Here is a 27,526-nt window from a genome sequence, read left to right as displayed (position 1 = left end):
GCGGCTTTAAGAACACATACCCATGCCACTCATTCACCCAGTCAAACTGTCAGTGCTCCATTCAATCTTTGTTGTTTGTGCTCTTGCCTGCAATTGGCAGCCGGGGCAGAATTACATTTGCTTGATTGAACTTCCCCCGAGCCCCCGAGCCACAAGACTCCTCCTCCTCATAGCTTTTCCCCGCTTTTCTCGGACTGTACTCTACTTGGACTGCGAAACGCAGGCTAGAGGAGACCTCAGTTGCGAAACAATGCAGCCTCCAACCGAGATGCAGCAGCCATGTCAGATACCAAGATACTCGTACTTGCTCCTTTTACCTGGTCGACATGTCTCTAAATGTATTAACACTATTACCCTCCGTGTGCTGAAACTCACTGGAGTTGATAGAGTGCCTCTTTCGGTTGAATGCTGCAGACAAACTTATTTTTTCCACACTGCGCCTGTACTTTAAAGTTCATACTTTAATTCTGAGATGGAAAATGCGCACTTGATAAATATATGTGCGATGCTCTCTATTGGCTCCTCAGCCTTACTTAATCTGTCAGTTGAGTAAACAATGTAGCAAAATAGAAGAACAGATAAATGCACTGAGGAAATCGAAAAGAACACATCATTTTGTGCATACCCTTTGACCCCAGGAGTAGCGTGTATATATTCAAATAAAAGTAGACGACTTAGAATGTAACTTAGAATGGCACGCGGATGCGCTATAAAATCAAAGCACAGTATAGCTAAACAATTGTACAAAAAGATGAGGAAATTTTTCGGACAAAGAGGAAACGCAGGAGAAATGTTTGGAAAAAAACAAAAGTTTAACTCTTTTAAAATCATTAAAACGCTTTTAGCGCTTTTCACGCCCCCTGGCCACCTAGAATTTCCACCCGTCCGCCAAAGCGCTGGAAAGTTTTGCTTCGGCTTTGTTACCGAAAAAACACAAAAAAACTGACGGCGATGATGGAAAAAGTGGCAAAGTTTTCCTCAAAGGCATCACTGGCGATGGCCAAGTATAAGAATAAAATGACCAGGAGTGACCGGAGCAAAGCGCCATGGGCTAGCAGATACCCTACCCAGATGGCTTTCCTGTGAATAGATTTTGTCACTTAAGTGCCAGAAATGTGGAGGGCAGCCTTTCCTTGTGACTCCTCGGCGTTCGTCCTCCAGAAATCCTTTGTCCTTGGCCACAGTTTGAATCAAAGTGTCTTGGTCGTTCGCCATTGAAGCGAATGCGTAGCCCATGCCAATTGTGCAATTGTTGGAAAATTTCTCCTTCAGGTTTTTGGTATCTTTTCTTTTTGCTCTCATTTTTTCCAAAAACTTTATCGGTGCGCCTTTCATTTTTTTCAGCCTTTTTCCCCTCTTTTACGCTCTTTGCCAAACCGTCTCCTCAGTTTTTGTAGCCTTTTGGATCGCGTCTTAAAAGGTGTTGGCCATTAAGCGGCTGCAGATACCCTTTGATTGAATATTAAATCGTCAAAAAGAATTGAAAGTTAAATGCTTTCGTCAAAAGTCAATAAGAGGAAGTGCCGACGAACTTCAATCAAGCTGCGCCAAAGAATGAAGAACGAGCGAGCATCACTGATTCCGAATCCACGTGGATTCATGCCACATCGCATTTGGGATTCCGCTGAAGTTCTGTCGTCAAATGGCAGCAGTCTGCAACTTTAAGCTAACTTGTGATACGTATCCCGCACACGCGCTCAGTTTGAGTTCGGTCAACAATTGCCCACATAGACAAATTGGGCAGGAGCACTGACTATTTGATACATTGTAGGGCCCATGTCCTGGCCATTTGCAGTGGAAACTGGTGGCACTTTCGCACGGACACCAGGTTCCAGCGAATCGATTCATTCAATAGCATTGTTCGGCGAAAGGGCATTAGTAGCAGCCAGTAACTGGTGAATGGCGAAAGTATAAAAAAGCACAACTATCAAATAAAAAGTTATGCATTAAATGGCGGTTTTTTGTCAGCGGTATTGTAATCAGCGCTCAACTTATTTTTTATAAGGTGAAAGTAAAATTAAACAACTATAGGAGTATATTGCCCATTATTTCTCTCAGTGCCAGCTCCGTGGCGATAAGGCAGCCCAACGAGCGCAGTTCGCTATGGCACTGGTTAATCGTGAGTAGTCTGCTTGGAGTATCAGACGGACTAACCGCATCACCGACTGACCCCAATCTAAGCCCCTTCGTCTGTCTAATCAGCCAGCTGGCGGCGACAACAACGCAGTTCCTTCAATCAATCAGTTGGAGCCCGTGCCCTCAAAGATGATGATCGAGTGGTGGCTGCCATGGGTGTGCCTCTTGCCGCTCGTGCAGGCGGATCCTGTTGCTCCCCAGCTGGATCTGGGTGTGAAGGACTTCCAGCTGGAGCTGCTGCGCGAGTTAAGCGACCTGGTGCAACAGCGGACCGAGCCGAGTCTCAACGAGTACCTGGATCGCCTGGGACGCATTCCCAGGAACGCCAACTATACGGAAAAGCTGAGTGCAGCCCGTGCCACGCCGAAGATTCAACTGAAGGTGACGCTCATCAAGCAGCTGCTCGATGTGCGACCCCACCTGGACACGGATATGGAGTACACCATCGTGCTGCGGAACCTGGTCTTTCTGAACCGACTGAGATCCACGCTGAGGGCTGCCGAGGAGACCAGCACGCAGGAGATTCGGATGATGCGCATGCACCGCCTCTGCCAGCAACTGGACCGCCCGGCTCCTCAACACGGGAGTCGCCTGATCAACGAAGAGACAGTCGGCGCCGCATTGGAGCAGCTGAACCTGACCAAAAAGGAGGGCAACGCCACCGGCTTGGATCTCAATGAGTTTGGGGCGCAGCTGTACGAGCGAGTCAAGTTGTCCGGCTCCGAAATCATCGACAACTACCTGCACATCCTGCGCTCCCTGCTGCAGGACATCATCGACGCCGACCATGCGGATCTGGCCGGGAGCAGTGCCAAGCTGGACAAGATGCTGCAGCAGCTGGACGTCATGCTTGCCACAAAGGACTTCTTCGACAAGCGGCAGCGGGTGTACGCGTACCTGGAGCTCCACTTGCGTACCGATTACGAGGATATGCGGGACTCGTCGAGCAGCGAACACATCACCGAACACCTGCTCGCCCAGCTGCAGGCCAAGGGACTGGACCTGTTCGTCATCTTTCTGTTCAGCAACTTTGAGTTCCTAGACCTGGTGCACGAGCACTGGGAGCAACTGCTTCCACAGTCACCTAGTCTGCTCTACGACGAGACCGCCCGCCAACTGTACGATCTGCAGCAGCTGTACCTGGCCTTTAAGCTGGACACGGAGTGCGAGGCCAAGTACACGGCCTACTCGGACGCACTGCGTCGATTGCACGAGCGGACCGTGGAGCAGGGCCAGCGCAATCGGCACATCTTTGAGCTGCTCCACAACGCCGCCCAAAGCGTCGGCACGGTCACCTTCAACATGATCCGGGCCAAGTGCAATGAGCTAAGATGAGCCGGTGCTGCTGACAATCAATCCTTTAACATTATAATAAACCCATATCTGCTACTTAAATGCTTGGAGTTCCATGCCTTTTGCCATATACTTGTAGTTCCAAATACGAATGTATTTTATTGAAGCGCCTGGGCTGCAGTTGACAGCGTTTGAAAGGACAAGTTTCGCAACATAATTACATTTTCCCAGTTCCTGCGGTTGTCGGCTGCTTTTAATATCCGTCTGCCGCATCTGATTTCGCTTAAGTATCGTCCAGGAACACCTTTCCTCATCTTCAGGGTGAGCGGACAGAAACTTCCTTCTGCCGCATTATGCAGATGCTGCCGTTAGTGTTGCTTCTCCTGCCACTGCCCGTTGTTTATCTGATGCTGCCAGGGCTCCCAGCCTGCAGCTCCCGCTCCCGCTCCCGCTCCTGATCCAGCCGAAGCTGCAGCTCCATGGTACCGGTGGGCCCTTGTGGTACCGATGGGCCTTCCGACTAATGACTGCTGCTGCCGCTGTCGTTGGCCAAAGCCAGCTAATTAATTGTCGTCGTTGCAGGTGATTAGAACTTAAATGAGTTGCCGGTGCAGCAGAAGTTTCCGTGGCACAGTAGCCGTCAAAAGAGGGACGACATGGGAGGACAGTCGTCCCAAATTGCTGTGTAATGCAGCTGTTTGGTGGTCATACAGTAGCTCTTATTCGACAAAACCAAGTGCGAAACTCGATATTCTGTTAGTGTTGGAACACAATGTCAAGTCCAATCTGTGTTGCTGGTAACCAGAAAGTCATCAAACTCATACTTCTGCTTGCATCGAGCCAAAATTAATACATTTCTGGCCATAATTAAGATATAATGAAGACAGAAAGAATACAGTTTGGTATTTCCTGAACATATACAACTTTATGTTCATCTATACTGTAATTTAATATATTTGCTATTATATAAACCCACTATTTCACTTTACTTGCAGTCATCAGCGAAGATCCCGAGTTCACGGATGTGATCGAAAACATTACTGTGCCCGCGGGGCGTAACGTAAAATTGGCTTGCTCGGTCAAGAACCTGGGATCCTATAAGGTAAGACGCACAGCTGTGAAGATTCCTAGTGTATGTCAGCTTAAATAAAAATGTAGCACTTGGCTTTGCCAACCAAAATGCAGGGAGCCAACTTTCTGGCCAAGAAGGACAGGGAACGAAGTTAACTTTTGCAGCGACTCTTCGTTTGAGCTGAATTAAATGCTCCACCGCCAATCGATTGGAGCGGTGGGCGTGGGCGTGGGTGCGGACGAGGTTGTGGTTGTGGGACTAATGCGAAGTGGACACCGCTCCGTCCAACTGATCAATATTCATTGTGTGGTGCACACTTTTGGGCGGCGCTCGGCGTGCCTAGAAGAATCCAGCGCAGCGCATCGCATCGCTCTGTCTGGTGGCTCAGGCGACAATTTAAATTTGCATCCAATTGAATTTCCATAATGTGCGTGCGACCAAAACGTGCATAAATTTCATTCTCGACTTTCGCTCGACACTCGGCTTGTAATAATTTTGATGTCTCTTAAGTTCGGCATGTGCGACCCTCGTTCCCGCCGCCCCTAACCACCCTAGTCACCCTAACCACCCACAACCACCCGGCCCCGCCCAGCCATTCATCTCCAGGTGCTATCCTCATTGGCCTCAGGTAAGCTCAAAAGTTAACCAGCGAGGACCGCTTGTAGCTGCAATAAAACGTGACTTTGCATGCAAAATAGTTGCCTAGCCGTGGGTTGGGTGCCACCCACCCTTCCGCCCCTCGCAACGGCACATTGGCTTTAGCACAAACAGACAGGTTGCCGGGAATTGATTTTACGCCCTTGGCGGGTATAACCGCTTCTCCACATATGTGTCCAACCAAAAAAGAACATGTATTAACTGCAAACAAGCAGTTTAATGTTCCGATGGAAGTTGTTCATCGATGCAGTGAAAAAATATGGTTGTGCAAGTGGCTTTCGGAATAATTCAGGTGTGCAGCAAAGAAAGTGCATTAATTATAGTTTTCAGTGCTTCAATATTGGCTCAAAGTCGCAGTTTTTGTGTAGTTGTTTGTAATTGTGCTGCACAGAATTATTTTACATATTTCATTTGGAATTTCAGCAGCATATCGGAAAGGGCATACGCACTTCGTTGTCCCTCGTGTTTCACAAACTTTCAGTGCTTCTTGTGCTGCCAAATATTTGAGCTGCGTGGAAATTAACTCGCGTAGTTCATAAGCTCTTTTTTCACACGTTTACTCCCAAATTGTTAATGTCGAGCAAGTAGGTTTTTATTAGCTGAAACCCTTTAGCCACCCATTTCCCCATTTTCCCATTTTCCCACTACCCACAGCACTCCGTATTGTCCTTGTTTGCATTTCAATTTTAAACGCCTACACAAACAGTCGAAAACTCGCACACAGAGCCGAACTAACAACAATGCCAGTAACATGAGCATAAGTTTACTTTGTTTATGTTGCTGCTTGGCCCCACTTTCCACCCGATACGCCCACTCCGCCCCCACAGAACATAAACATTTTCAGGCATAATAAAGTTTGTTTATTTTTGCTTCGGCTACAAGTTTTTCTACTCGTTTTCTTTTTTAGTTTTTACTTAAAATTTTATGACTTCATTTAGTATTTTCTATGGCAGCCGTCGTCGGCCAGCGGCCCGGAACTTTGGGGGGCTGGCAAGAGTTGTGCCATTACGCAAATTGCAAATTGGTCATTTTGTTTGTCGGCTTCTATCGAATCGAGCCATCAGCATGTGTCTGGGACAAGTGGAAGCTCCTGCTCCCTGAAAATGAAGATAAACACTAAAGAGCTTGCAGCTCTTTCCGAAATAAAAACTGCTTTAATGAAGCTCGCTCTGCTTTAAGTGAAACATGTGGTTTCACAGTGGCTGCGAAGATTCACTTAAGACGGGCTTGCTGAGTAAGCCAAATATACCTTTCCCAAACTATCACCTTTCACAAAGGGTGGAGGGTATTTTAGTTTCCTAAAATGTCCGTTTGTCCGCCCGTCTGACTGTCCGTCTTTCTGTCCGCAAGCTTGTCCGTAAGCTTGTCCGCAAGCTTGTCCGTAAGCTTGTCCGTAAGCTGTCCGTCCGTCTGTCCGCAAGTCTGTTAGCACGTCCGTATATGGAATACTCAAGTGATGCCAACACACGCAGGTGTACGAATCTTTAGTACTCATCATCTTTAATCTCACTTGCACTATTTTGCATACATATGGCAATGACCGTGTAAGTCAAATTAGCAAAACTTACAAATTGGGAGCAGCATAAGTGGTGGTGCCACTAATGGTAATCTTCTGGGCACAGCTCATGCCATTTGGTAGCCATAAATGGACTAAAATATGCGTGAAATTTTAATGGCAGCTGGTGCTCGGCCTGCGGGGAAGACTTTTAAAAGTCGCACTGTTACACAACCGACCAAGAGTCTACATTGCCTTGACTTTTAGTCGAAAATCGTAAAATAATTTGGTCAAGAGTCGCACTGTGGCAGCGCCTTCCTCTTGGAGGATGGAAGGGAACTTTTGATGGCCTAACATGGCGTCTAATTAAATTTGTTGAAATGGCCTTTAAGCATAAGCAAAATTTTGGATATACTTGCAAACTCAAGCAGCTTTGGCTGGCTGCAACTTAAAGCAAACTTTCTAATAACTTAAATCTACTCAGCAATTCATTTCTATTGATTTTAAGTCCACTATCTTACCGCCCGGCTGATAAACGTGGCTACATTAATTCTTCCATTCGATTCTACTTTGAGCAACAGCATCGCAAAACTAGCATTTGCAGTCCTGACTTTTAATATGCCAAAGTCAACGGCGCCGAAATGTAAAATAAGCAAATTTGATGGCGACTTCCTCGTCGCCGCGCCGCCCTGCCGCCTCGCCGCCTTGTCTCCGCTCCGAATCCTGCTCATCGTCTATCGGGCCGGGCTGCACGTTTCCCTAGCAGACGTTGAAAAATTAACCGATATCAGTCCACGTTTGCCAGTCACAATCCTTCTTGGCTCCTGCTGCGGCGCCTGCGGGGGATGTTGATAGTAGTGCAGCGTTTCGGGATATTTCATGCAATCCCCTTTCGGCGACGCCACTGGGCGAGCAGCGCCCACCATTACCATGGATTCCCTGACACTTCCTCGGAATTTATCATTGAAATGGCATCGACCTTCTTTGTTACCCGCGCTCGGCATGTCTCAGCCAATGCGTTGGGTGCTTATATTTGCATAAATTGCTTGTTGTTCTCGGCTCCTGCCCCGCCATCTGTTGGACGGAAAGGCAAACTATTGGTGTTGCATAAGCGTGTGGGTGAAGGTGGGGGATGCTTAGCCTAGCATCCCTCGCTAGAGGTTCACGATGGTCTCGCAGCGGCTGTGACATGTGGAAAAAGCTTAGAACCGAATGCGGTCGTTAATCCTTCATTGAAATTGATGATGATGGCCCAAAGTTTGGCCAATAAAAGCGCTGACAGCTTGTCGTCAAATGACCCACACATAAGGATGCCGCAGTTGGCTGACATCCATCATAACTTGGCCGATATCAACGCCTTGAATAATTGAGGTATTCTGTTTTCCAGGTCGCGTGGATGCACTTCGAGCAGTCGGCCATCCTCACAGTTCACAACCACGTGATAACGCGTAATCCGAGGATTAGTGTCACCCACGATAAGCACGACAAGCACCGCACCTGGTTCCTGCATATCAACAATGTCCAGGAGGAGGACAGGGGCCGATACATGTGCCAAATCAATACGGTTACGGCCAAGACCCAGTATGGATTTGTCAAAGTAGTGGGTAAGTCTTTGACTGGCCACGTCCCTTGCATTCTTCATTTCATTTGCCCAATCTGTCGGAGGATATTAGTTTACCTGTCTCATTCCGAACCCACGCTACTTTTGAGAACTACATGGATATGCTGATTTATGATGCTTGCATCCATGACTCGCAGTAGTAGTAAACAATTACTTAACAACTATTATTTAAAACCAATAAAGAAATTGAGATCTTTGGAAAGAATGGACAAACTACAAGGAAGTGCTGGAATTTTCGAACAAGTTCCGCCTTTCAAGCTGACAAATCAACATCATCCGGCTACCGAACGGCACTGGCACTGGCACAGTCCACGTCCACATCCACATCCTATTCCACAGAAGCCTTCATTGCCTCCTGCAGGGTCGAATGGGCATGGGCGGTGGGCAATGGGAACTGGGCGTGCCTCGGTCCATTCGCATAAATCAGTTTTTGTGGCAAAACTTGAAAAATATGTGCGCAAACAAATGGCAACGGACGATGAAGTGAAATGGACGGGGAGAATCAGCTCAGCAGGCAGTCCGTGCAACAGTTTGGGCCCAGAGTGCCACAGTGGCAACACACACTGACACAAGCGACACAGACATCGCATGGAAATGCAAGGACACATATGCTGCACATAGTAGGATTTGGGCTTAGGTCCTTTTCGAAGGAGAAGACTGAAACTTAATGAATGCTTCTGATTCCTCTTTGTATTTATTCCCTTAACGTAAAAGAGGTATCATTCTATTAACCGTATGCAGTACGTTCTGCTACTCCAAATTTTCACAGCTAAACAGAAGGACTGCCCTTTAAAATGATTAAGTAGGAGCCCATTAGGTGACCCTAAGTAAATATCATATTTGTAGTATTTTTTTTCTTTTATTTTATATAGTATACCCGCCGTCAAAAATGAACCATTATTATAGATATTTATCTGTTCAGCCATTAATTAAGAGCTATAAAAATGTTACCAAAGAGTTCCCTTTTTTAAAAACACGTAAGACAGTAATACTTTTTCAATTTTGCTGAATCGCGTTGACAAATTAAAAGCGCAGCAGCGGGTAGAGGCCACATTCCAGTTGATCGCACTTTTTGCATGGGCAAAGTAATGAAACTTTGTTAAGCCTAATTTCCCAGGCCAATTTAAATCGCATATTGGAGTTCATGCGGCGTACGTCCTTAAACTTTTGCAGGTATAAAAATGGCTGCGGCATATTTCAAGCATTTTTTTCTCATGCCTTACACATTTGTGGCTCGTTTTGTTGGCTCTGTCCAGAGCGACCAGAGCTGTCATAGTTGCATTTTTGTGTGTGTGTGTGTGTGTTTTTTGGTCCTGGTAAATTTGCCTTGCATTTTTGCCGGCCCAGAACTTTTGCCACATCAGCGTGTGGCAAGGATACATATGTGTGTGCCTGTATCTGTGTGGACGATAACGTGCGTGAGTGTGAGTGCGGAAAAAAGGCACACAAAATTGCGACAACGACAGCGTTGGCCGAAAAGGGTTAACCGGAAAAAATTGTTAACAGTTACAGTCGCTCTGGTCACGCCGCATCAAATGGCCAAGACGCGTGCTGCGTGTTATATGAGCATTTTGCAGCACCGACGCCTGCTTAACGACTTTTTAAAAGGCATAGGGCATAAAACCGCAAGTATAGCAGAAACAATTGTCATTTCAGAGCTTTTCAGGCCAGTTTAATATACAGGTTTGGGCCTTTTGCTTTATAAGCCGTACTTCCTGAAGCCAGCTTAAATGGGGCCAATATTATGCCGCCAATTGCCTAAAAATGCGCCCATAAAAGATCTCATATTGCGCCATTCAAATGAAATCAAACAATTTTAATTTACATAACAAATCGAATTAATTGCTACAAAACTAAATGGTGCGCACTGGTCTAAATAAAAATAGGAAAAATCGGAAATAGCACAGAGCGCACCTCGATTTAACAACACTAAACAAGGGGAACGTGTTGGTTTCAGCAGCTCGACTACCAGATACCTGCTACTCTACAAACTGCGTTCGTAGGAATTTGTTTTTGTTTCAGATCCAATTATTAACCGAATTTCCGTGTTGTTCTGTGACTTTGGCAACTTCTTTTAAACGCTTTATTGTATTGATTTGGAAAAGCTTGTTTGGCCATGTAAAAATGCAACATACTCCCGCTAGTAACAGGTACAAATGCGAAAGAAAAACACCATAAAAACATAACATACTCTTAATTACATTTAGCGACAAACATAAAACGAAATTAAAATGTTGCATTTGTCGTGCGTAGATGGGAAACAAACCTGAAAACGTTGCCGGGCAAATGAGTAAATAAATAAATTTATTTTTGGTAGCGCAACATTTGTGAATTTAATTTGCTGACTCGAATGCAATGCGCGGAATAAAATCCACAGACATCATGGAGGCTACGCAGAAATTTGTGGCTTGAGCATGCAAAAACAAACATTAAATGCGTCCGAATTTATGGCCCATGCACACAGAATGCATTTAAATGCGCCGGCAATGGCGATGGCGATGGCGATGCCGATGGCAGCCTGCTGTTGTCCATCCTCTGATGCTGTGCCGCCTGGTGCAAGCTGGGCACGGAGCAGCGGGAGAAGGAGCAGCACCAGGACCAGGTCCAGTTCCAGGACCAGGACCAGAACCAGGACACCATGGCTGCTCCCCTTTTGCCCGCCAAATTACCGCACGTTGCGAAAGTAGCAGCAAATGCAGCTTGTAACCGAAGCGAAATAACAAACACCAACAATTACGAGCTGCACGAGAATGAGGACGAGGATGTGGACGTGGACGAGGATGGGGATGGGGATGGGGATACTGGGTGTGCTCTGCGCGGCTGCCGCATACATATATTCTCATTTATGTTCACATAATGAGGCCATTTATTAAATTCAATTATTTTGTTGACATTGTGTGCCTGCGGTACGGAAGCAATAATACAATGTGCTAAGGCAACAAATAATGGGAATAGCCGCTAAATTGTGCGTCAAAAAAGAGGCAACGGTCTCTAATGGACATTGACTTAACCTGGTCATAAGCACATGCGGTGTCTATTTGAAGTTGCACTGTACAGTGCTCTCCAAAGATGTGTTAACTTCACATTCCAATGGTTAAAAACAATTACCGCGACACTTGTTAGTTAAAAACTGAAATAAAAGTAGCAAAGTGAAAATGAAACAATATACTAATTACTACAATAAAGCTTTACAATTCCAGATAAAAAACGTAAATGAACAATAAATATTGCTACTAATGTCATTACTGTTTAAAACCAGCAAAAACACATAGATAAAAACTTTTAAGCCGAACACATCAATTAAAAAGTTTGTAAAGATTTTGCAGCATGTGATGGTCGTCAAAGTGCTAAGCCAAAAACACCAATTGACGCATTATGTAATAAGCGAAAGAAATTCGTGTCCACACTGCGATGTACACTATTGCAATACTAATTAAATTTCACATGCACTTATGTATCTCGAGGAAAAACTTTCTTGGTTTAGGGTCCAAAGTTTCCGCAATGTCGGCAGCTGCTAAAAATATCAATAAGAAACTAATATGTCAAAAACAAGGGAACAACATCTGCTGGGTCACCAAGTTGGGCCACTTTTTTCATCCTGGTTCTGTCCTGGTTTGTCCGGCGATTAGCACATCAAGCGCTTATTAATAGCATGAAATAAAGCTTGGGCAAAAAGTTTTTGGTCATTATTGGGCATAAGAAAAGAAAGGTAAAAGGGCGAAACTTTTGAAAAGTTTCTTCTTTTAATTACGCTTTTTCCCCTACGGTTACCATAGTTCTCGGATGAGAAAAGTTGAAACAGGGGTATTTCTTATGGCGGGCAACTTTTTATGTCGACCAGATAACCTGGCTATTAATGTTAATCCCGACGATGCAATGATACGCGGACAATATATATTTATTGCCCCACGGCCTCCAGTTCCATCAATTAAAAACGTGTGTCGAAAACCAGTCATTTGCTGACGGATTGGCATTGATCAGCTGTCGCATTTAGAATGAATGGCGACAGGTCACTGCAAATACGTGACCTCCCATTGAAAACCTGGCCTTGACCCCCGGTAAACAGCTCTGCAGTTCGAATTACTGGCGGCGCATCAAATGTATGGCTCGAAAGGAAAATGGAAAAATTCAAACATTTTGGGCAGCCTCAGAAATGTAGAATTTGAAGTTTCAATCACTGTCAAAGCTAATCAGTGTGCATTGCCAGATATTAAGCCACTACGGTGGAATGGACAGCATTCCACGACCCTTTCCACGCTTCGTTCTGATTTGCATAGATTTTTCATTAAAGATTTTCAGGGATTTTCGAACAAATACAAAAGAGTTTCTCGGGCGATTGAAAAAATCCCGCAAACAAAGTGAATGGCAAGGGAAGTGAAACTGATGACAACTTGATGAAGGTTGCCGCATCGATTTTTGAATTAACAGAATGACTCCTTATTGCGCCAGCAGCAATGGATTTCGACTCTGAATCTGGATGCAAAGCTAATTAGGCTTAAAGTTACGCACTGACTGTGAGTAGAACAAGAACAAGAACTCACTGGGGAGTGAGCGCATTGGAGTCAACAATGCGTGAAATGTTCCTTTTTCCACTTTCCTACTACCTTGGGGAAGTCCGACATGTCTGGGCATCTTCCACCACCCACTTATGCGCATTGCGAGTGCTGCTCGTTGAAAGGGTATTCCCAGGTCTCTGTAGTGCTACGAGTCTGTTCCATCGGTTTCCGCTTTCTTGGCAACGACATTTCCATGAAAGCGGAACTTTTCACTGCTGTCCTTTGCATTTAAATCGAGCTTTGCACGGTTCCATGTACTTTTGGGTAAAACACACCCATAATGTCCGCCTCTCGCTCTCCACAGTGCCGCCCAATATAGACGACGCCCTGACCTCCAGTGACATCATCGTGCGCGAGGGAGATAACGTTACCCTGCGATGCAAAGCGAAAGGTAGTCCGGAGCCGACCATCAAGTGGAAACGCGATGACGGCAATAAAATCGTTGTCAACAAGACGCTCGAGGGTGAGTCCAGGCCTTAGGCCAGCCTCTGGGATGCCAGTAATCCTGAAGTTCTTGCAGTGCACGACTTGGAGACGGACTCCCTGGAGCTGGAGCGGATTTCGCGACTGCACATGGGCGCCTATCTGTGCATCGCCTCGAATGGAGTGCCGCCCAGTGTGTCCAAGCGGATTAAAGTCAGCGTGGACTGTGAGTCCCTTAACATCCGGGCCTAATTAGGCTTGATTATAATGGCATTTCTATTTCCCCCCAGTTTCGCCAATGGTCTGGATACCACATCAGTTGGTGGGCATTCCCATTGGATTCAACATTACCCTGGAGTGCTTCATCGAGGCGAATCCGACCTCGCTCAACTACTGGACGCGTGAAAACGAACAAATGATCACTGAGTCATCAAAGTACAAGTAAGTTTAAGTCATCGTGCTGTCACATATTCAGCTCTCGATTGAGGAACTTGTGGGTTATCTCTTGGGTTAGCTTTATGCACAATATAGTCCGCTGATTTGCCGACATTAAGGGGCAGTCGCTCCCAGCAATCTTCGATCTCGGCTCAGTTTGCGAACTGCGATGTTTTGGATTGCTTGCCTGCTGACTGTTCCTATTTGCGCTGCTGCCACAGCCCAGAATGCCGAGGCGCTGCCCAACTCACGGCTGATGAGCAACATCCTCAGCTACGTGGCGGAGGATTCCAGTGCGTGCGACAACTACTTCCAACATGCCTGCGGCAAGTACTCGATGCGCCACATCGACGATCCCTTCACGGAGATCACCCAAATGTTGGACCACAAGGTGAACGAACACCTCGTCCAACTGATGGACGAACTGCAGCAGCGCTCCCAGTCATCTGGCTTCAACGAGTCCAGTGTGGAGGCCAAGGCCCTGCGTTTTTACCGAACCTGCCTCGAAGGTCCGCAGAGTACACGCAAGATGGTGCACTACCTTAGACTAACTTCTCCCGGCGAAGGAATCACATGGCCCCAGTTCAAGCCACGTGGTGTGCCCTGGCCCAAGGCTAACTTCAAGTGGATGAAGGCCTTGGGGCACCTATACCGCTACGGCTTTACCAATGTTCTGGTGAACGTGTTGGTCTTGGAGAGCTTTGAGAACAAGAACCACCTCCTACTGTATCTCAGCATGCCCAGTTTTAAAGAAGACTCGCAGCGCTTGGGCAACTTTCTAAATACCCTCGCCATTCTACATTCCATGGGTGTGCCGAAGAAAAGCGTATTACCCCTTGCGCGGAAGATCAGAAGGCTGGAGGCCGCCGTAAAGGTCCTAACCGAAGGGTACGACGATGATAATAGCGAGACTTGGACTCTGCGCCAGTGGGAGTACAAAACCGGCTACGCATGGCAGGATTTCGCCGAGTCCATAGTTGGCCACAGTCTCTCACATCAGTACGTGGTGCAGGCCCAACATGCAAAGTACTTCACGGTCCTTAAGCGGCTGATGGACTCCACAGATCCCGAGGTGGTGGCCAACTACATCATGGCCCGATTCGTGCTCTACCTCATGGAGGACTCCATGGACAGCAGTGAGCCCATCGATTGCGCCAAGGATGTGCGCCGCACCATGCACCTGGCAACGAATCTGCTCTACGAGGAGCGCTTCCTGGACCCGGCGACACTGCAGAACTACACCCAGGAAGTTACGGAAGTCTTTAATCAGTTGCGCCGCCAATTTCTATTGCAAATCGGCAAGAATCGCCTTGGGCTGACCAGTGAAGAGAAAAGAATGGTGGCCACAAAGGTTCAGCATGTCGTCCTCAACATTGGAAACATGCCAAGAGGACGTGATCATCGTAGCTTCGTCAGCCAGCACTATGAGGATCTTGTCTTTCCGCTCGCTGATTTTGACTACGCACGGGAACATCTTACCCTGCTGGAGTTCCGCACCAGGAAGAAGGTGGTACAACTTGACCAAGGTGCTCTGAGTCCCGAGGAGTTCTTTTACATGGCGGATCCTAATTCGGCTATGAGCTCCAGTCCCTACTACTTAATCCGACAAAACGTCATCGTTGTGCCACACGGATTTCTGCAGGAGCCATTATTTGCAGCGGATAGTCACGACATATTCAAGTACAGCCTGCTGGGATTCGTCCTTGCCCATGAGTTGATGCACTCAGTCGACACCACAGGTCTTCAGTTTGACAGACACGGTAACCTACTCGAAAACGACCAGCAGATCTCCAGTTCGCCGCGGTTCGAGGCGGGAGTGCAGTGCCTGAACCGGAACACTACTGAGTTTCTGAACGAGCGCATTGCAGACATTGCAGGACTGGACCTGGCCTACTCCACCTATTTCCAGAACAACTCGCAGCGGAGTCAAACCGATTTCACCACCATTACGCCCCAACAGATCTTCTTCCTCAATCTGGCACAGTTCTTCTGCGGAAATGTTGATCCAATGAACTTTGTTGAGCACGACAACGACCAAATGCGTCTGCAGCAAATGCTCAATGGGTTCGCTCCGTTCCACCAGGCTTTTGGCTGTCCGGCAATGGGCAATCAGCCCGAAAAGTGTCAGCTGTGGTAACGCATCCGAGCGGATCTCCTTATAGCCGTTGGACATGGCAGGCAATCTGAATTTGAATATTAAAATCGAATAAATCGAATCGAAATTCAAAACCCACTTGGTTAGGTGAGACTTTATTTGTTCATAACTGGATGCTGCGATGTCCTGAGAAAGAGAGAGATACAAAGAGAACCATTACCAGATGCGGCACCGCTGGCTGGCCTGCATCTTGGCCTTCTTATCGCACCCGAACTCCCTAGAGAACTCCTCAAAGTTGGCCAGCGTCTGCATCACACGCAACTCATCCGCGGCGTGCTTCAAATGTGCCTCCGACTGGGACCGCGGACTGAGCACGGGCGTCCGGCCGCAGAAGAACTGGGCGAAGCTGATGAAGAACAGCTGCCGCTGGCTGAATTGCGGCATCAGCGGATCCCGCGGCTCCCGCTTGTCCCGCACCCCGAAGAAGGTCTCATACGCCAGCCGCAGGGCCACAAAGTCGGCCAGCTTTTCGTCGATCCACTTGGAGCCGGTGGCCATCTGCTGCTGCAGACACTGCAGCCCCTGGCGGAACTGACGGCTAGCGCCGATCTCCTCCACAGGCCCCATGATATTGCCCAGGGCGTCGTAGTCCATTCCCGACATGTCGAATCCGTGCGCCAGTTCGTGGGCCAGGACGAATCCCATAACGGCGTGCTGCTGCAGGGCGCTGATGTTTCGGTGCCAGATGGGCAGCTGGAGCAGACCGTGCGGCACCAGGACCAGATTGCGGGGTCTCACATACAGGGGCGACGAGTTGCTGGCCTCCCAGCTCTCTGACAGGTAGCTCAAGTTGCTGCCCGTGGAGTTTGGGAAGCTTGTCGCGTTCATGTAGAGCAGATCGTGGTTCGCCTCTACTCGTTGGCGCAGCAGGACCAGCTGGTTGCCATAGAAGGAGTGCCCGCTCAGGTCGACGCGGACGTAGTACTGCTCGACGTCCTCCACTGCGTCCGGCTGCAAGAAGCCCATCTGCAGATGCGCTGCCCGAAGCTTCTGCTGCAGGATGTGCACCAGAGGCGGCGATAGTCTCATGCGGTTCTCAGCCAAGATCTGGCCAAATCGCACCTTCAAGCGCTGGAACAGTGAGCGGACGTAGGCTTCGGATTCCGGGTCGGAGAACTGCTGGCCCACCAACCAGCTACTGGCCAGCGGCATGGACCTCCTGAGGGCGGCCACGCACTCACCCCGTGAGATGTCCGCGGGACCCTGTTGCTTGAGGAAGGCCAACCACTTGAGCATGATGTAGCTGCAGACGGTGTCCGGGCTCTCCGATTCCACCAGGTCGCTGAGGGCCCTGAGGTACGGAATATTCTCGATGATCAATGTGGAGCGCAGGTCCAGCTCGGAGTCGATGCGCACCTGGCGCATAAAGGACAGCCACCGTAGCTGAGGCAGGTACGAGTCCAAGTAGCCCAGCTGCATTTCGCGCGGTCCCTCGTCGTCCTCCAGCTCCTGCAGGCGGTGCAGTTTCCGCTCGAAGTCGTCCACCTGGCGCGCCAAGGCGTTGGCCGTGCGCTTGGTCTGCCCGATGTCCAGAAGCAGTTCGATCATGGCTCCTTCTCCCGTGGGCTGCGTCTCCTGGCGACTCGGCTTGTTCACATAGATGCTGTAGTTGCGCGAGTCATCCCATCGGGGCAGGACCTCCTCCCTCACCAGCACTCCGTTCAGTCCGTGCAGACGCAGTCGCCCCAGGGTCGTTATCCAGTCGAACCGCTCCGGACGCCAGCCCCGACCCACCGAGGGCCACTGTGTGGAGTTGCTGGGCGGCAGGAGCTGCAGGTACTTCTTCAGGTTGTATGGCTTAAGGCGCTTGCACGAACGGTAGTAGAGTCGCATCTGCTCCAGAATAGTCCCAGAGGAGTCCCACTCGGAGGAGCTCTCGTTCCTTCGCCGCAGCAGCAGCTCCAGCTTCCGGTTCACGGAGTGGTCTATCAGTCCCAGGGTATCGGTAGGCAGCAGCTGGCCCTGGTACCGCTGCCGATCCCTGGTCCAATCCCTGTCGCGCAGGGAGTGCTGCTCCTGCTGCTCCTGCTGTTCCTGCTGCTGGATCTGCCAGTTGCCGCAGGCGTACTGGTAGAAGTTCTCGCAGGGACGCGCCTTCGTGTCCATGTAGCTCTGCAGCAGCTCGGCCAGCATTTCCTGGACGCTCTGGGGCGCGTTGGTCTGGCGGCAGGCGGTGGGCGTGGTCCGCCAGGCTAGCGAAAATATGAGCCAGGCCACCAGGCTGAGCTTCAGCATGATGGTTTCGACTGTGACAAATTGCAACTGGCCGGACTACGATTCGCCCGGATCGCGGAGACTGCGGACTAGAGCAGGCCATCGCCTGTCAGTCATCATCGTGGGAGGAGCAGTGGCTCCTAGCTATATGTACATAGCTAACCAGCACTGGACCTTTCCTCGCTCGCCTCGTTTTCCTGATAACTAACTGAAATGCATTTAAAAAGGTTTCCGAAGTGCGATGGATGAGATCCTAAAGAGCACTTTGTACCACTTGGTGGCACATTCTGTGGGGTTTTAAAAGCACATAGGATATAATATTACTAAACTTTCGGTGGGATCTTCAGCACCTGAAGCCACTGTACTGTGTCGGCTAGGTCGCATTTTGATTAGACATAAGTGCGCGCTTATCAGTTTCACCTTGGCCTTGATACCCGATTGTGGGCTGTTGTGGGAGCAACCCACAATGAGCACAATGGCTGTCATTGAACTTGCCTCACGCTGATGCCTCCGCCTCTCCACTTTCAGAACCGAAACCATTCCCGGTCATCCATCGTACAAGGCGACCATGCGGCTCACGATTACCAACGTGCAGAGCAGCGATTACGGCAACTACAAGTGCGTCGCCAAAAATCCTCGGGGCGACATGGACGGCAACATAAAGCTCTACAGTAAGTGACTAGGCTACATGCGTTATTTATGCCCTTTGATATTGTATGGGCAGCAGTTTTTTGGGGGAACCTTAAATCTCGAAACTCCGACAGTTGAAACTCAGTTCGTAAGGTTAAATGGCACGTTTTTTGGAGCCGTACGTAATTATAATTGCCAAATACTCTTTGAAACATAGCAGGATTAGGAAATGACGCCTCTATTTTTTTCACAGGCGTTTTTCTTCTTGTCCTTGCTGCCGTTAACGGGGCGTATGCGCAATCCGCACAACCGGCAATTAGAGCCCATGCAGGGTCAATAAAGTGTCAATATTGTGTCAATTTGCTAAATTACTCCCCAGTCACTGTTTGGGCCATTAAAGCCCAGCTCGGCAGCGGCGATTCCGATTACAACAGTTCATAAAACAAAATAAAATGCCCGCCCGTTGGTGGTGAGGACACAAAAGCCCACTGCCACCAAGACTGGCGAATGTGAAAAGACAACTTAATTTATATATACACGGTTTTCATTCTGCTGCCACAACAATGGGCTGGAGCCCAGCGAAAAGTGGGCGTCGTTCTACCAATTAAAGGTAACAATGGCCGCATCGATAATAGAAGGGGCAGCTCCCACAATGAGAACAATGAACCTGTGACAATTTTATTGAGTGGTCAGGAGCAGATACAGTCGCAGAAAGGCGCCGTCAACCAGGCGGTATAGTGGGGTATAGTGGGGTATAGTTTCGTGATTCCCAGCCGAGGCAAGGCCAAGTGTCAAGCCCAATAAATTTGCCCTACAAATTGTCTTCAATAATGCCAGCGGAGGGCAGCCAGCCGAGAAAAGAAGCGAGAGCCGGGATTCCCCGGGGAGAAGGCCAAGAAATTGAAAAGAGTCGGGCGGGGTAGGGGCAAGGGATTCCACTGAATTTACGATGGCTGATAAGTGAAGACAATTCGGCTGGGAAACCGAAAATATCTGCTTAGAAATCGAGCAGGACTTCGGCACTGATGGGGCAGGACTGGCTTATAACTCACTGTTAATTTAAGTTGTTTATGGATTGTTTCCGATTGAGCAATCCACTTTTGTCCGGGAGCTTTTACCCCATATTTTAATTACTACACTGGCAGAAATCTGCTCAAATGCTGCCATTCAGAATATAGTGCGCTTATTTAGTTTAAGCTTTTCGAAGTTTCAGTTTTCAGTTTCTTTTTTTATTTTCGTTTCTGCTAATGGACAGCTTCTAATTTCTAACGCCTATGTGCCCCACATTTCTCTCCGTGTAGTGTCCAGTCCGCCGACCACACAACCGCCACCCACAACCACAACGCTGCGGCGGACAACAACAACCGCGGCGGAAATCGCGCTGGACGGCTACATCAACACGCCGCTGAATGGGATTGGCATTGGCATTGTGGGCGAAGGACCCACCAATTCGGTGATTGCGTCCGGCAAATGTGAGTAGTGCCCCAATGCAGAGGATGCAGAGGAGGTTGATGCATGCGGAATGAAAACGTTGCACCTTTTGGTTATCTGTTGCAGCGAGCATTAAATACCTATCGAATCTGAACGAGATTGACAAGTCGAAGCAGAAGCTGACGGGCAGCAGCCCCAAGGGATTCGACTGGTCCAAGGGCAAGAGCAGTGGCAGTCATGGCATCCTGGTGGCGTCCAGTTGGCCCCACACCTGCTGGATCCTGGCGCTCCTCGCGCTGCTGGCGACGCACTGCTGTGCTTGAGAATTATGCGCGACTCCATTTTAATAAAGTGCCATTACGAACAGTCGAAGGGAAAGTTGTACGAAGCCGATGCATACGATTAGCCATAACAACTGTGTAATTAATTAAGCGAATTGCCATTTGCAAACGTTAACGAAGCCAGGCTTTGGTTTCACCTAAACTCCCTCTGCCCATTAATATTTGATTGCGTTCGGTGCCGAAAGCCACAGCACGTTTTTAGGCAAACAAAGTCACCGCACTAATTAACCTTTTTTGTTTACAACCCGTTCGGAAGCACTCTTAAATATTTCCACACATTTGGTTCAAAACTACTGCGAGTCTCAGTGTAACCCTATCGGTGAGGGTATGCGAATAATGTTGGCAGGCCCGAAGCAAACCAAAGCACATAAATCCTGGTTAGTTAGCTAAAAAATCAATTAATTTACATAAGCAAGTGGAAAAATATACCCCTCAAATGATGCCAAATTGTTGAAAAGAGAGCACTCACCCCAAGCAAACTGTAAATATACAAGCCCCATATGCAATTGTAAATTATGTACTCGTTATAGGCATTAGAAATGGACGTTCATTTGTACGAGATTAGGCATCAAACCATTTCAAAAGTAGATATTTAACAGGAAAAAAGGCTTAAATACTCTGAAAACAGGCACCTAAAATGCATTAATCAAAACCATTAACCTAAATAAGTAAATAAGATAATATGAATTATGAATATTCACGATTGAAGCGACAACTGTTGATACATAATTTAGTTAGCTGATCAGTTAGGCAGGGTTTACATTTGAGAAATAATCGAGTTGCCATAAAGCCAATCCAAATATGTAAGTTCTAAACTATTCATACAGAAATATATATTTAAATACCTACATATATCATAGGCCTTAGTTTGTGTTTCTTAACGATAAGAGTGATAATGTATATTTATTAACTTGCTCCCCGAGTGGAACAAACAGGCACTGCGAAAGAAACAAATAAAATATCTATGTATTTGGGATTGCTTCTTAAGTGCAAGACGCCTTTTATTTCAGTGATCTCATTATGATTCTCGATAATTAAACAATTCACTGCACATTGGAAAAATTTTAATTTGCTGCAGTGGTTCCTGAACAGTGGATATAACTTTCTGAGCTCTAAAATCAAATGAATAAATATGACTACTGCACAAGTATGGCTATTATTCCCAGGATAAAACGTTAGCTTGATACGAGATTGGCAATGAAGGATGAAGGGCTGTCCAAAGGAATTTAATCTTGCGGAGAACAAGTAACCATTTATTGCATTAATAGTTAGCAGTTTTATTTGATACCGAGCTGGCACAGCACTTTTGCACATGAAATTGTTATGGAACCCGACTCAGTTCCGCCTTTTGGCCCTAAACGGATTCCCTTGGCCACTGGAAATGCACATGGTTTCCTTGGCCAGGAACGTCTGAAGTTGATGCAACAGGAGCATTTGCTTGATGAGAGCAAGGAGAAGGACTCATGAGCTTGTCGGAAACGTGATGCTTGCCAGACTCGTACGTGTCTGCAGGATAGCAAGGAGCTATGCCTTCCAGGACTCCAGATTTGTTGGGCTATGCATTGCCACAGTGCCCAAAGAAAAATAGTGAATGGCTTTAACTTTTCTCTTTAAAGTTTATTATCTAATATCTTTGTAACATTATATGTTAATGTCTAGGAACTAATTGGTTATAAAATCTTAAAGTAACATCAGATCCTGATGAGGTAGCTCGCTCAGACCTCCACGGCCCTCCGGTCCATCAGTGTGTCGAGAATCTTGTCCATGTGCTCGCTGCAGTTGGCCAGGCACACATCCGCATACTCGCTGAGGAAGTACATGAAGCTCTCGAGCTGCTCCATCGAGCAGCCGCGGAAGCCATCCTCCCGTCCGATGTTGTCGATGGCCCGGATGACGGAGCGCAGCTTGTGGACATACTGCGGCGTATTGCGGCAGTGCTCCAGCGAGGAGTCGGCCAGATTGGCGGGCTTGGCGTAGCCGCGAATGCGCTGCTCCACACTGCGAAGTTTGGACTGCTGCTGCTTGAGCGTCTGCATCATTTGCGGCACGGACATGACTGGTGCGGCGGAGGACGGAGGAGCCTTGGCGAACAGCTCGTCCAGGGGAACAGCCTCGTAGTCCAGGGAGAAGAGGTCAGGCGAGAAGGACAGCCTGCCACTGTTGTTGCCGAAGCTATCCGACTCGAACTCCGTCTGGTCCAGGTCGCTGGTCTTGATCGCCTGGTTGGCACTGAGGCTGCTGTTGGGCCAGGAGTACTTGCTGCGCCCCTCCAGGCCATTGCTGGCACCCGTCTGCAGACCCACCAGCATGCTGTAGCTGCTCTCGATCGAATACTTCTGGGTGGTGGGCCAGAACTCCGGCACGCTGCTGAATTCGATGTGGTCCACGCCGAAGCGCAACTCCGACTGCTCTTCGTTGAGGAACGCGAACAGCCGCTCGATCTTCTCGCCGGGCATCAGCTTTCCGCTGAAGGGCACTGCGAGATCTCCGCTGGCGAACCAGTAGTGGGAGCAGCCCTTCACACTGGGCGGACGCTCGGGCAGCGACTGACGGAGGGACTCGGAGCCAGCAGCTCCGCGAATGAACTTGTGGCCGTCGATTCCGAAGGCCAGGTCACGAGTCTCCCAGCTTTTCTGCGTGAAGATCTCGTAAAGCAGGCGCAGGCGTTCCGGGCTGTTCTTGAAGATTTCCAGCGAGACAGTGAAGTCGCCCGCGGTGATCCAGAACACTGAGTGCGGCTTGCTGGTCGGACTTTCATCCTGGGAGTTGTCAATCTCGACTGTCGGTGCATTGGCGAAGAACTCCCGCTCGCTGCACGGCGTGGAGGGTGAGCTGGAGGTGGCGTCCAGGTCAAGCGGATGATCCTCCCGAATGACTTGCATGGCCAGGGAACTGCGGCGAGGGCGCTCCTGGATGAGAATCGGACTGAACAGCTGCTGTTGCGCCGGACTGGAGGCGTGGCGTCCTTTAACGGGCGTGGAAAAACCGGATGGCTTTGAAGCCGTGCCTCCTACCGAGGATCGGCGTATCGGACTGTTGTCCATGGGATCGTTCGAGCACGTCTCGAAGCCCTGATCCACGAAGCTGTCCCGCATGGCTTGCACCAGGGACTGCCTGGGTGTCTGACTAGGAGACTGATCGCTGTCTGCATTCGGCGAGGGCGATGACATCACTGTGAGGGTGTATGCCGACTTGATCTTCCGGGGCGAGTTCAAGTGGCGCATCAGTGACTTGTCCAGCTCAATGAAACTTTGCTCGGGCAGTGGGTGTGGAAGTGGGTTACTGGTAGCTCCGGACTTCTTTTTGCCTGCCCCTGAGAGCGGCGGCTTGTAGTCGGAGTCTGAGTCCGTTGACGTTACTGCAGTTGCCTCGACAATGGAGTTCTCCTTCTTCCAGGTGAGAGTGCGGCGCATCTTCTTCTTGCGCGGCGGACGCTGGGGCTTGGCGAAATCAAACTCACACGTCTGCAAGTCATCCTTGGGCGTCTCCGGCTGGGACTCGTCGCTGGTTATCTGTGATGGAGAGTTTAGACCAATGAGTCCACATTCTGGTGTCCACTTACTAGAGATATCACTTACCTTGGGCAGAGTAGATAACCCGGATTCACTTTCCTCAGCCTCGGATTGCTTGCAGCTGGATGCACTGGATGGAATCTGACTTAGACTGGGTCGTGGGGCCGGCACTGGCGGTGCCTGGCGCTTGATGCGTCTCGGAGTGACTTGGACGACCGGATCCTCAGCCGTAACAATCTCCTTGCTTTCCTCGACTTGTGCCTCCTTCTTGAACTCGTTATCCAGCTCCAATTTGGCTATGGCCTCCTCCAGAAGCCGCTCGACCGCCGACTTTTGGCTCACATCCTCCAGCGCCGCGGTGCTCGGCTCGAGCAGCGGCTGCTCCAGAAGCTCACCCTCCTCGGTGGCTATCTCAATGGTCTGCTGACCGTTAGACACACTCGTAATGTCGAACTGGACACCGTTCTCCGAGCTGAGCCAACTGTAGAAAAGGGTCTCGAGGTGCTCGTTCTGAAAAAACATTTGGTTATCCGCGCCGGTGCGCTCCTGACGAGTGCGTCGAATCTTCTTGGGTGGCGCATAGGCCTCCGTTGGCATAAGGGTGCGAATCGCGGCGAGGTTCCGCTTTTGGGATGGCTCCCGGGCATGCTCATCGCTCTGGCGGTCCAGGCAACGGCGGGGCCGTGCCTGTGGAGCTCTGCGCTCCGGACTTGGCTTGAGGATCACAGTCAGTGTGCTCACATGGAGCTGGGAGGTGCATGCCTCCGTTTTGCTCCCAGCCGTCTTTGGGGGAGAGCCCGCACCTGGCCGCGGTGGCGATCCCGGCTCCAGGATACACTTCGCCTCCAGTTCCTGGGCGAGATGCTTGACGCTTGCCTGCCTTTCGGCCACCACCTCGCCTCGGGCCACCTGCTTGTTCACCTTCTCCTTGAGATCCGCGGCATGTGCGTTGAACTTGGGATGCTTGGCTGCCATGTCGCCGATGAACTTGTTGAACAGCAGCGCCTTGTCCTTGACGCTCAGCTCACGGAACACTTCCTCGGCCACCAGGCAGGGTCCTTGAGCTGGGGACTCCATGGGCGACACCAGGCGGTTCGGGACCCTAGCCTCCGGCGACATCTCATTTTGCAGCTGAACATACTGCGGTTCCTCTGTGCGTCGCATTACCTGGCTGATCTTCGAGTTAAACAGCTGAGCCATCTCCTTGACCTTCATGGGCAGCGAGGCGGATGCCTTTCTGGAAGCCAGGTAAGCAGAGCGTGGCGTCTCCATCTCCGGCAGCTGCTCGTACTTCTGCTTGAGCTCGCTGATCTTCAGGTGGCCGCCACCAACCTTTGGCTTGGGCGGCGTGACCGGATCCGTCTGGAGGGCCAACTTGGCGATGGTGCTGGCCACCTTACCCGTTGTTGCGCCTGCCTTGGTGTTGCCCAGTGTCTTTGTCGGCGTCACAGGTACGTCTTCGTCGAAGTACTTCATCAGATTCTCGATGCTGGACAGGTCCAGGTCGGTAACCTGCACTCGGCGCGGCGTCGCAAACGAGTTCTGGTGCTCCAGGGCTGTCAGGAAGCGATCGTCGTCCAGCGAGGAAATCTCGAAGAGCTCCTCCCTGGTCATCGTAGCCCGGAGCAGGCCACAGGCGTTGCTGGCGTCTCCGTAGCGGCAGGAGCGACGACGTTCCTCGATCTCCGCGTTCAGCTGCAGCAGCTCGCTGAGATCCTCACTGTTCATGGCCGCCGTGTCCACCACCATCTGGCTGTGCTTGGATGTGTTGTTTGGCGTGGAATTGCTCAGGACCATTTCTGGATTAGTTCGCTGTCTGGTTGTTGACGTTAGACGTTTCAGTTTGTAACTGTGGTTTTCTGGCATCTGGCTAATGGTTTATATACAATGATCAGGTAAAATATGGACTGGGTGCCTCAGATTTTCCTTAATCCGCCCACCAGCGATCAGGTAGGATTAACAGCCACAGCTGTCGGATCGGTGGATTTTCCTCGCGCTAACCGTTATTTAATTATTTTCGCGAACTTTTCCACTATAAATATATCCAGGTGACCTGAGCAAGAAAAACAGGTAGGTAATATTAGGGCTGTGCAATAGATTCCTCTCCCTCTTGACTTGGGAAATGTAAAGTTCTAGAAAAAAGGTCTAGCCCAGGATTCACTCGAACGACAGCTGGCAGAAAGTCCTTAAAATTTAAATTCCAATTATTAGTGCAGTAACTCAGCGAAATCAACTCCCAGCATCATCATCATGCTGCAGCCGAACGAATTTCCCCGGAAAATGCGAATGTTAACAAGACCCAGGCGAGTTGCAGCCACAATAAAAATCACACACTGAAAATTCTTCATCTGACTATTGCCAAAATTTGGAGGCAAAAACGAACCGAGTGCAGGACCCCGGGGATAAGCACAACTTTGCCTGCAGTTTGCCACAAGGTGACTTTCACACCGACGGAGCAGTAAAATGAAATCAGGGGCTCCGATTTGTGGGGCTCAGGTGGCCGAGTGGAGCTGATGAGGTGCTCAACTAGATGATGAGATCCTTGAAGGAACTGCAGCATATCGAACGATTTTTCCTTTAATTCACAGTTTTCACTTGCCCTGGCAAAGGGCAACTTCCCAAATTGCAGAATTAGCGAGACAACACCGTTTCCTAACCCTTTTTTATGCCTTATGGATATATACATATACAGCAGCAATACACTTACTTAGTTAGGGCTTTCCATATAGGATTACAATTAAGTTTAGGCAGAACTGCACACATGAGACAGAGTTTAGCATGCACAACAAACTACAAATTATTTTTGTAAAGAACGACCACGGAAGAGCGTGGTTATTTGCGCCAAATAAAATACATTTAGATCAGTTCTGGCCGGCTTTACGGAATTCCACAGCTGATAGTAGCGCCAATCACCACGAATCCGGAATCAGCTGGGAATTCAGGAGTTCAGCATCAAAGCTCAGTGCTTCTTAAACCGTAAACACATAATCTTGACTTAATGGGCTAAGAAGATGGGCGAAGAAAATTGATTAGAGGTAAGTAGGCTAAGACAAGAAAGTATGAAATGTTACTGAACTGATGAGTATATTGCCTGCAGCTCAATGGCCCACGGACTTATTTCGATAACAACAAATGGATCAGATGTACCTTTTTGGTGTCCGAATATATATAGGCTATTTACGCCAAAAGAGGCACAACAAAATCATTCAGACAGACAGTAGTTGGTCAGCTGGCAAATACCCCAAATGACAAACAAAGCGAGCCCGAAATTCCGCTCGGCGTGGAAAAACATTTACAAACATTGTGGTCGCCGGCAGCGGCAAAAATTCGGTGGGTGCTTTATGATAAACTCATGTGGCTGGCGGTCCAGGGCGTCCATGGCCAACTGGGATGGACGGACACAGCGGTTCCACTTGCTAAGTAGCCACCGCATCTGTCGGCGACACCGGAACGCGAATATTTGGTTTCAGGTATTGGGGCACTCGATTCGGGGCATGCAATTTTGGAAATCTGAGCGGGGGGCATGGCTTTATCAGTGCGGGTTAATTAGACACT

The 27,526-nt window shown here is 49.1% G+C and overlaps 5 protein-coding genes across 5 annotated transcripts in view; 3 read left to right on the top strand and 2 right to left on the bottom strand.

The window, feature by feature from the left end:
- LOC6540932 (neurotrimin) overlaps nt 1-21,446 on the top strand; it is a 33,843-nt gene extending 12,397 nt beyond the window's left edge. Inside the window, exons 3-10 of the mRNA XM_001969972.3 lie at nt 4,425-4,531; nt 8,041-8,257; nt 13,135-13,293; nt 13,351-13,479; nt 13,544-13,694; nt 18,586-18,728; nt 19,989-20,159; nt 20,245-21,446. Of these exons, the coding sequence (XP_001970008.2) occupies nt 4,425-4,531; nt 8,041-8,257; nt 13,135-13,293; nt 13,351-13,479; nt 13,544-13,694; nt 18,586-18,728; nt 19,989-20,159; nt 20,245-20,441 (1,274 nt within the window). The 3' untranslated portion in view covers nt 20,442-21,446. The remainder of the gene's footprint in view (nt 1-4,424; nt 4,532-8,040; nt 8,258-13,134; nt 13,294-13,350; nt 13,480-13,543; nt 13,695-18,585; nt 18,729-19,988; nt 20,160-20,244) is intronic.
- On the top strand, nt 2,122-3,531 carry LOC6543448. The gene has a single exon (XM_001969974.3). It carries the CDS (start codon nt 2,266-2,268, stop codon nt 3,469-3,471), a length of 1,206 nt encoding a protein of 401 aa, XP_001970010.1. The 5' UTR covers nt 2,122-2,265; the 3' UTR covers nt 3,472-3,531.
- LOC26526635 (membrane metallo-endopeptidase-like 1) lies at nt 13,840-15,901 on the top strand. Its single transcript, XM_015160056.2, has one exon. It carries the CDS (start codon nt 13,858-13,860, stop codon nt 15,823-15,825), a length of 1,968 nt encoding a protein of 655 aa, XP_015015542.1. The 5' UTR covers nt 13,840-13,857; the 3' UTR covers nt 15,826-15,901.
- Nucleotides 15,905-18,109, bottom strand: LOC6541373 (membrane metallo-endopeptidase-like 1). Its single transcript, XM_001969973.3, has one exon. It carries the CDS (start codon nt 18,076-18,078, stop codon nt 16,000-16,002), a length of 2,079 nt encoding a protein of 692 aa, XP_001970009.1. The 5' UTR covers nt 18,079-18,109; the 3' UTR covers nt 15,905-15,999.
- Nucleotides 21,447-22,055: 609 nt separating the features above from the next.
- LOC6541708 lies at nt 22,056-26,844 on the bottom strand. The gene is made up of 3 exons (XM_001969971.3): nt 26,679-26,844; nt 24,038-26,024; nt 22,056-23,971 (listed from the first exon to the last, which is right to left on the bottom strand). Exons 2-3 carry the CDS (start codon nt 25,835-25,837, stop codon nt 22,175-22,177), a joined length of 3,597 nt encoding a protein of 1,198 aa, XP_001970007.2. The 5' UTR covers nt 25,838-26,024; nt 26,679-26,844; the 3' UTR covers nt 22,056-22,174.
- Between the last annotated feature and the right edge of the window lie 682 nt (nt 26,845-27,526).

Source organism: Drosophila erecta, unplaced genomic scaffold (genome assembly GCF_003286155.1).
Source record: "Drosophila erecta strain 14021-0224.00,06,07 unplaced genomic scaffold, DereRS2 tig00000055-arrow-pilon, whole genome shotgun sequence".
NCBI classification, from domain to species: domain Eukaryota; kingdom Metazoa; phylum Arthropoda; class Insecta; order Diptera; family Drosophilidae; genus Drosophila; species Drosophila erecta.
The sequence above is the reverse complement of the archived record's forward strand: the minus strand, read 5'-3'. Positions and strand labels throughout refer to the sequence as shown.

Coding starts and splice junctions, on each gene's coding strand:
- LOC6543448 (XM_001969974.3), top strand. CDS start 2,266: ATGATGATCGAGTGGTGGCTGCCATGGGTGTGCCTCTTGCCGCTCGTG.
- LOC26526635 (XM_015160056.2), top strand. CDS start 13,858: ATGTTTTGGATTGCTTGCCTGCTGACTGTTCCTATTTGCGCTGCTGCC.
- LOC6541373 (XM_001969973.3), bottom strand. CDS start 18,078: ATGCTGAAGCTCAGCCTGGTGGCCTGGCTCATATTTTCGCTAGCCTGG.
- LOC6541708 (XM_001969971.3), bottom strand. CDS start 25,837: ATGCCAGAAAACCACAGTTACAAACTGAAACGTCTAACGTCAACAACC. Junction 23,972..24,037: donor GGTTATCTACTCTGCCCAAG/GTAAGTGATATC, acceptor TCTCCATCACAG/ATAACCAGCGACGAGTCCCA.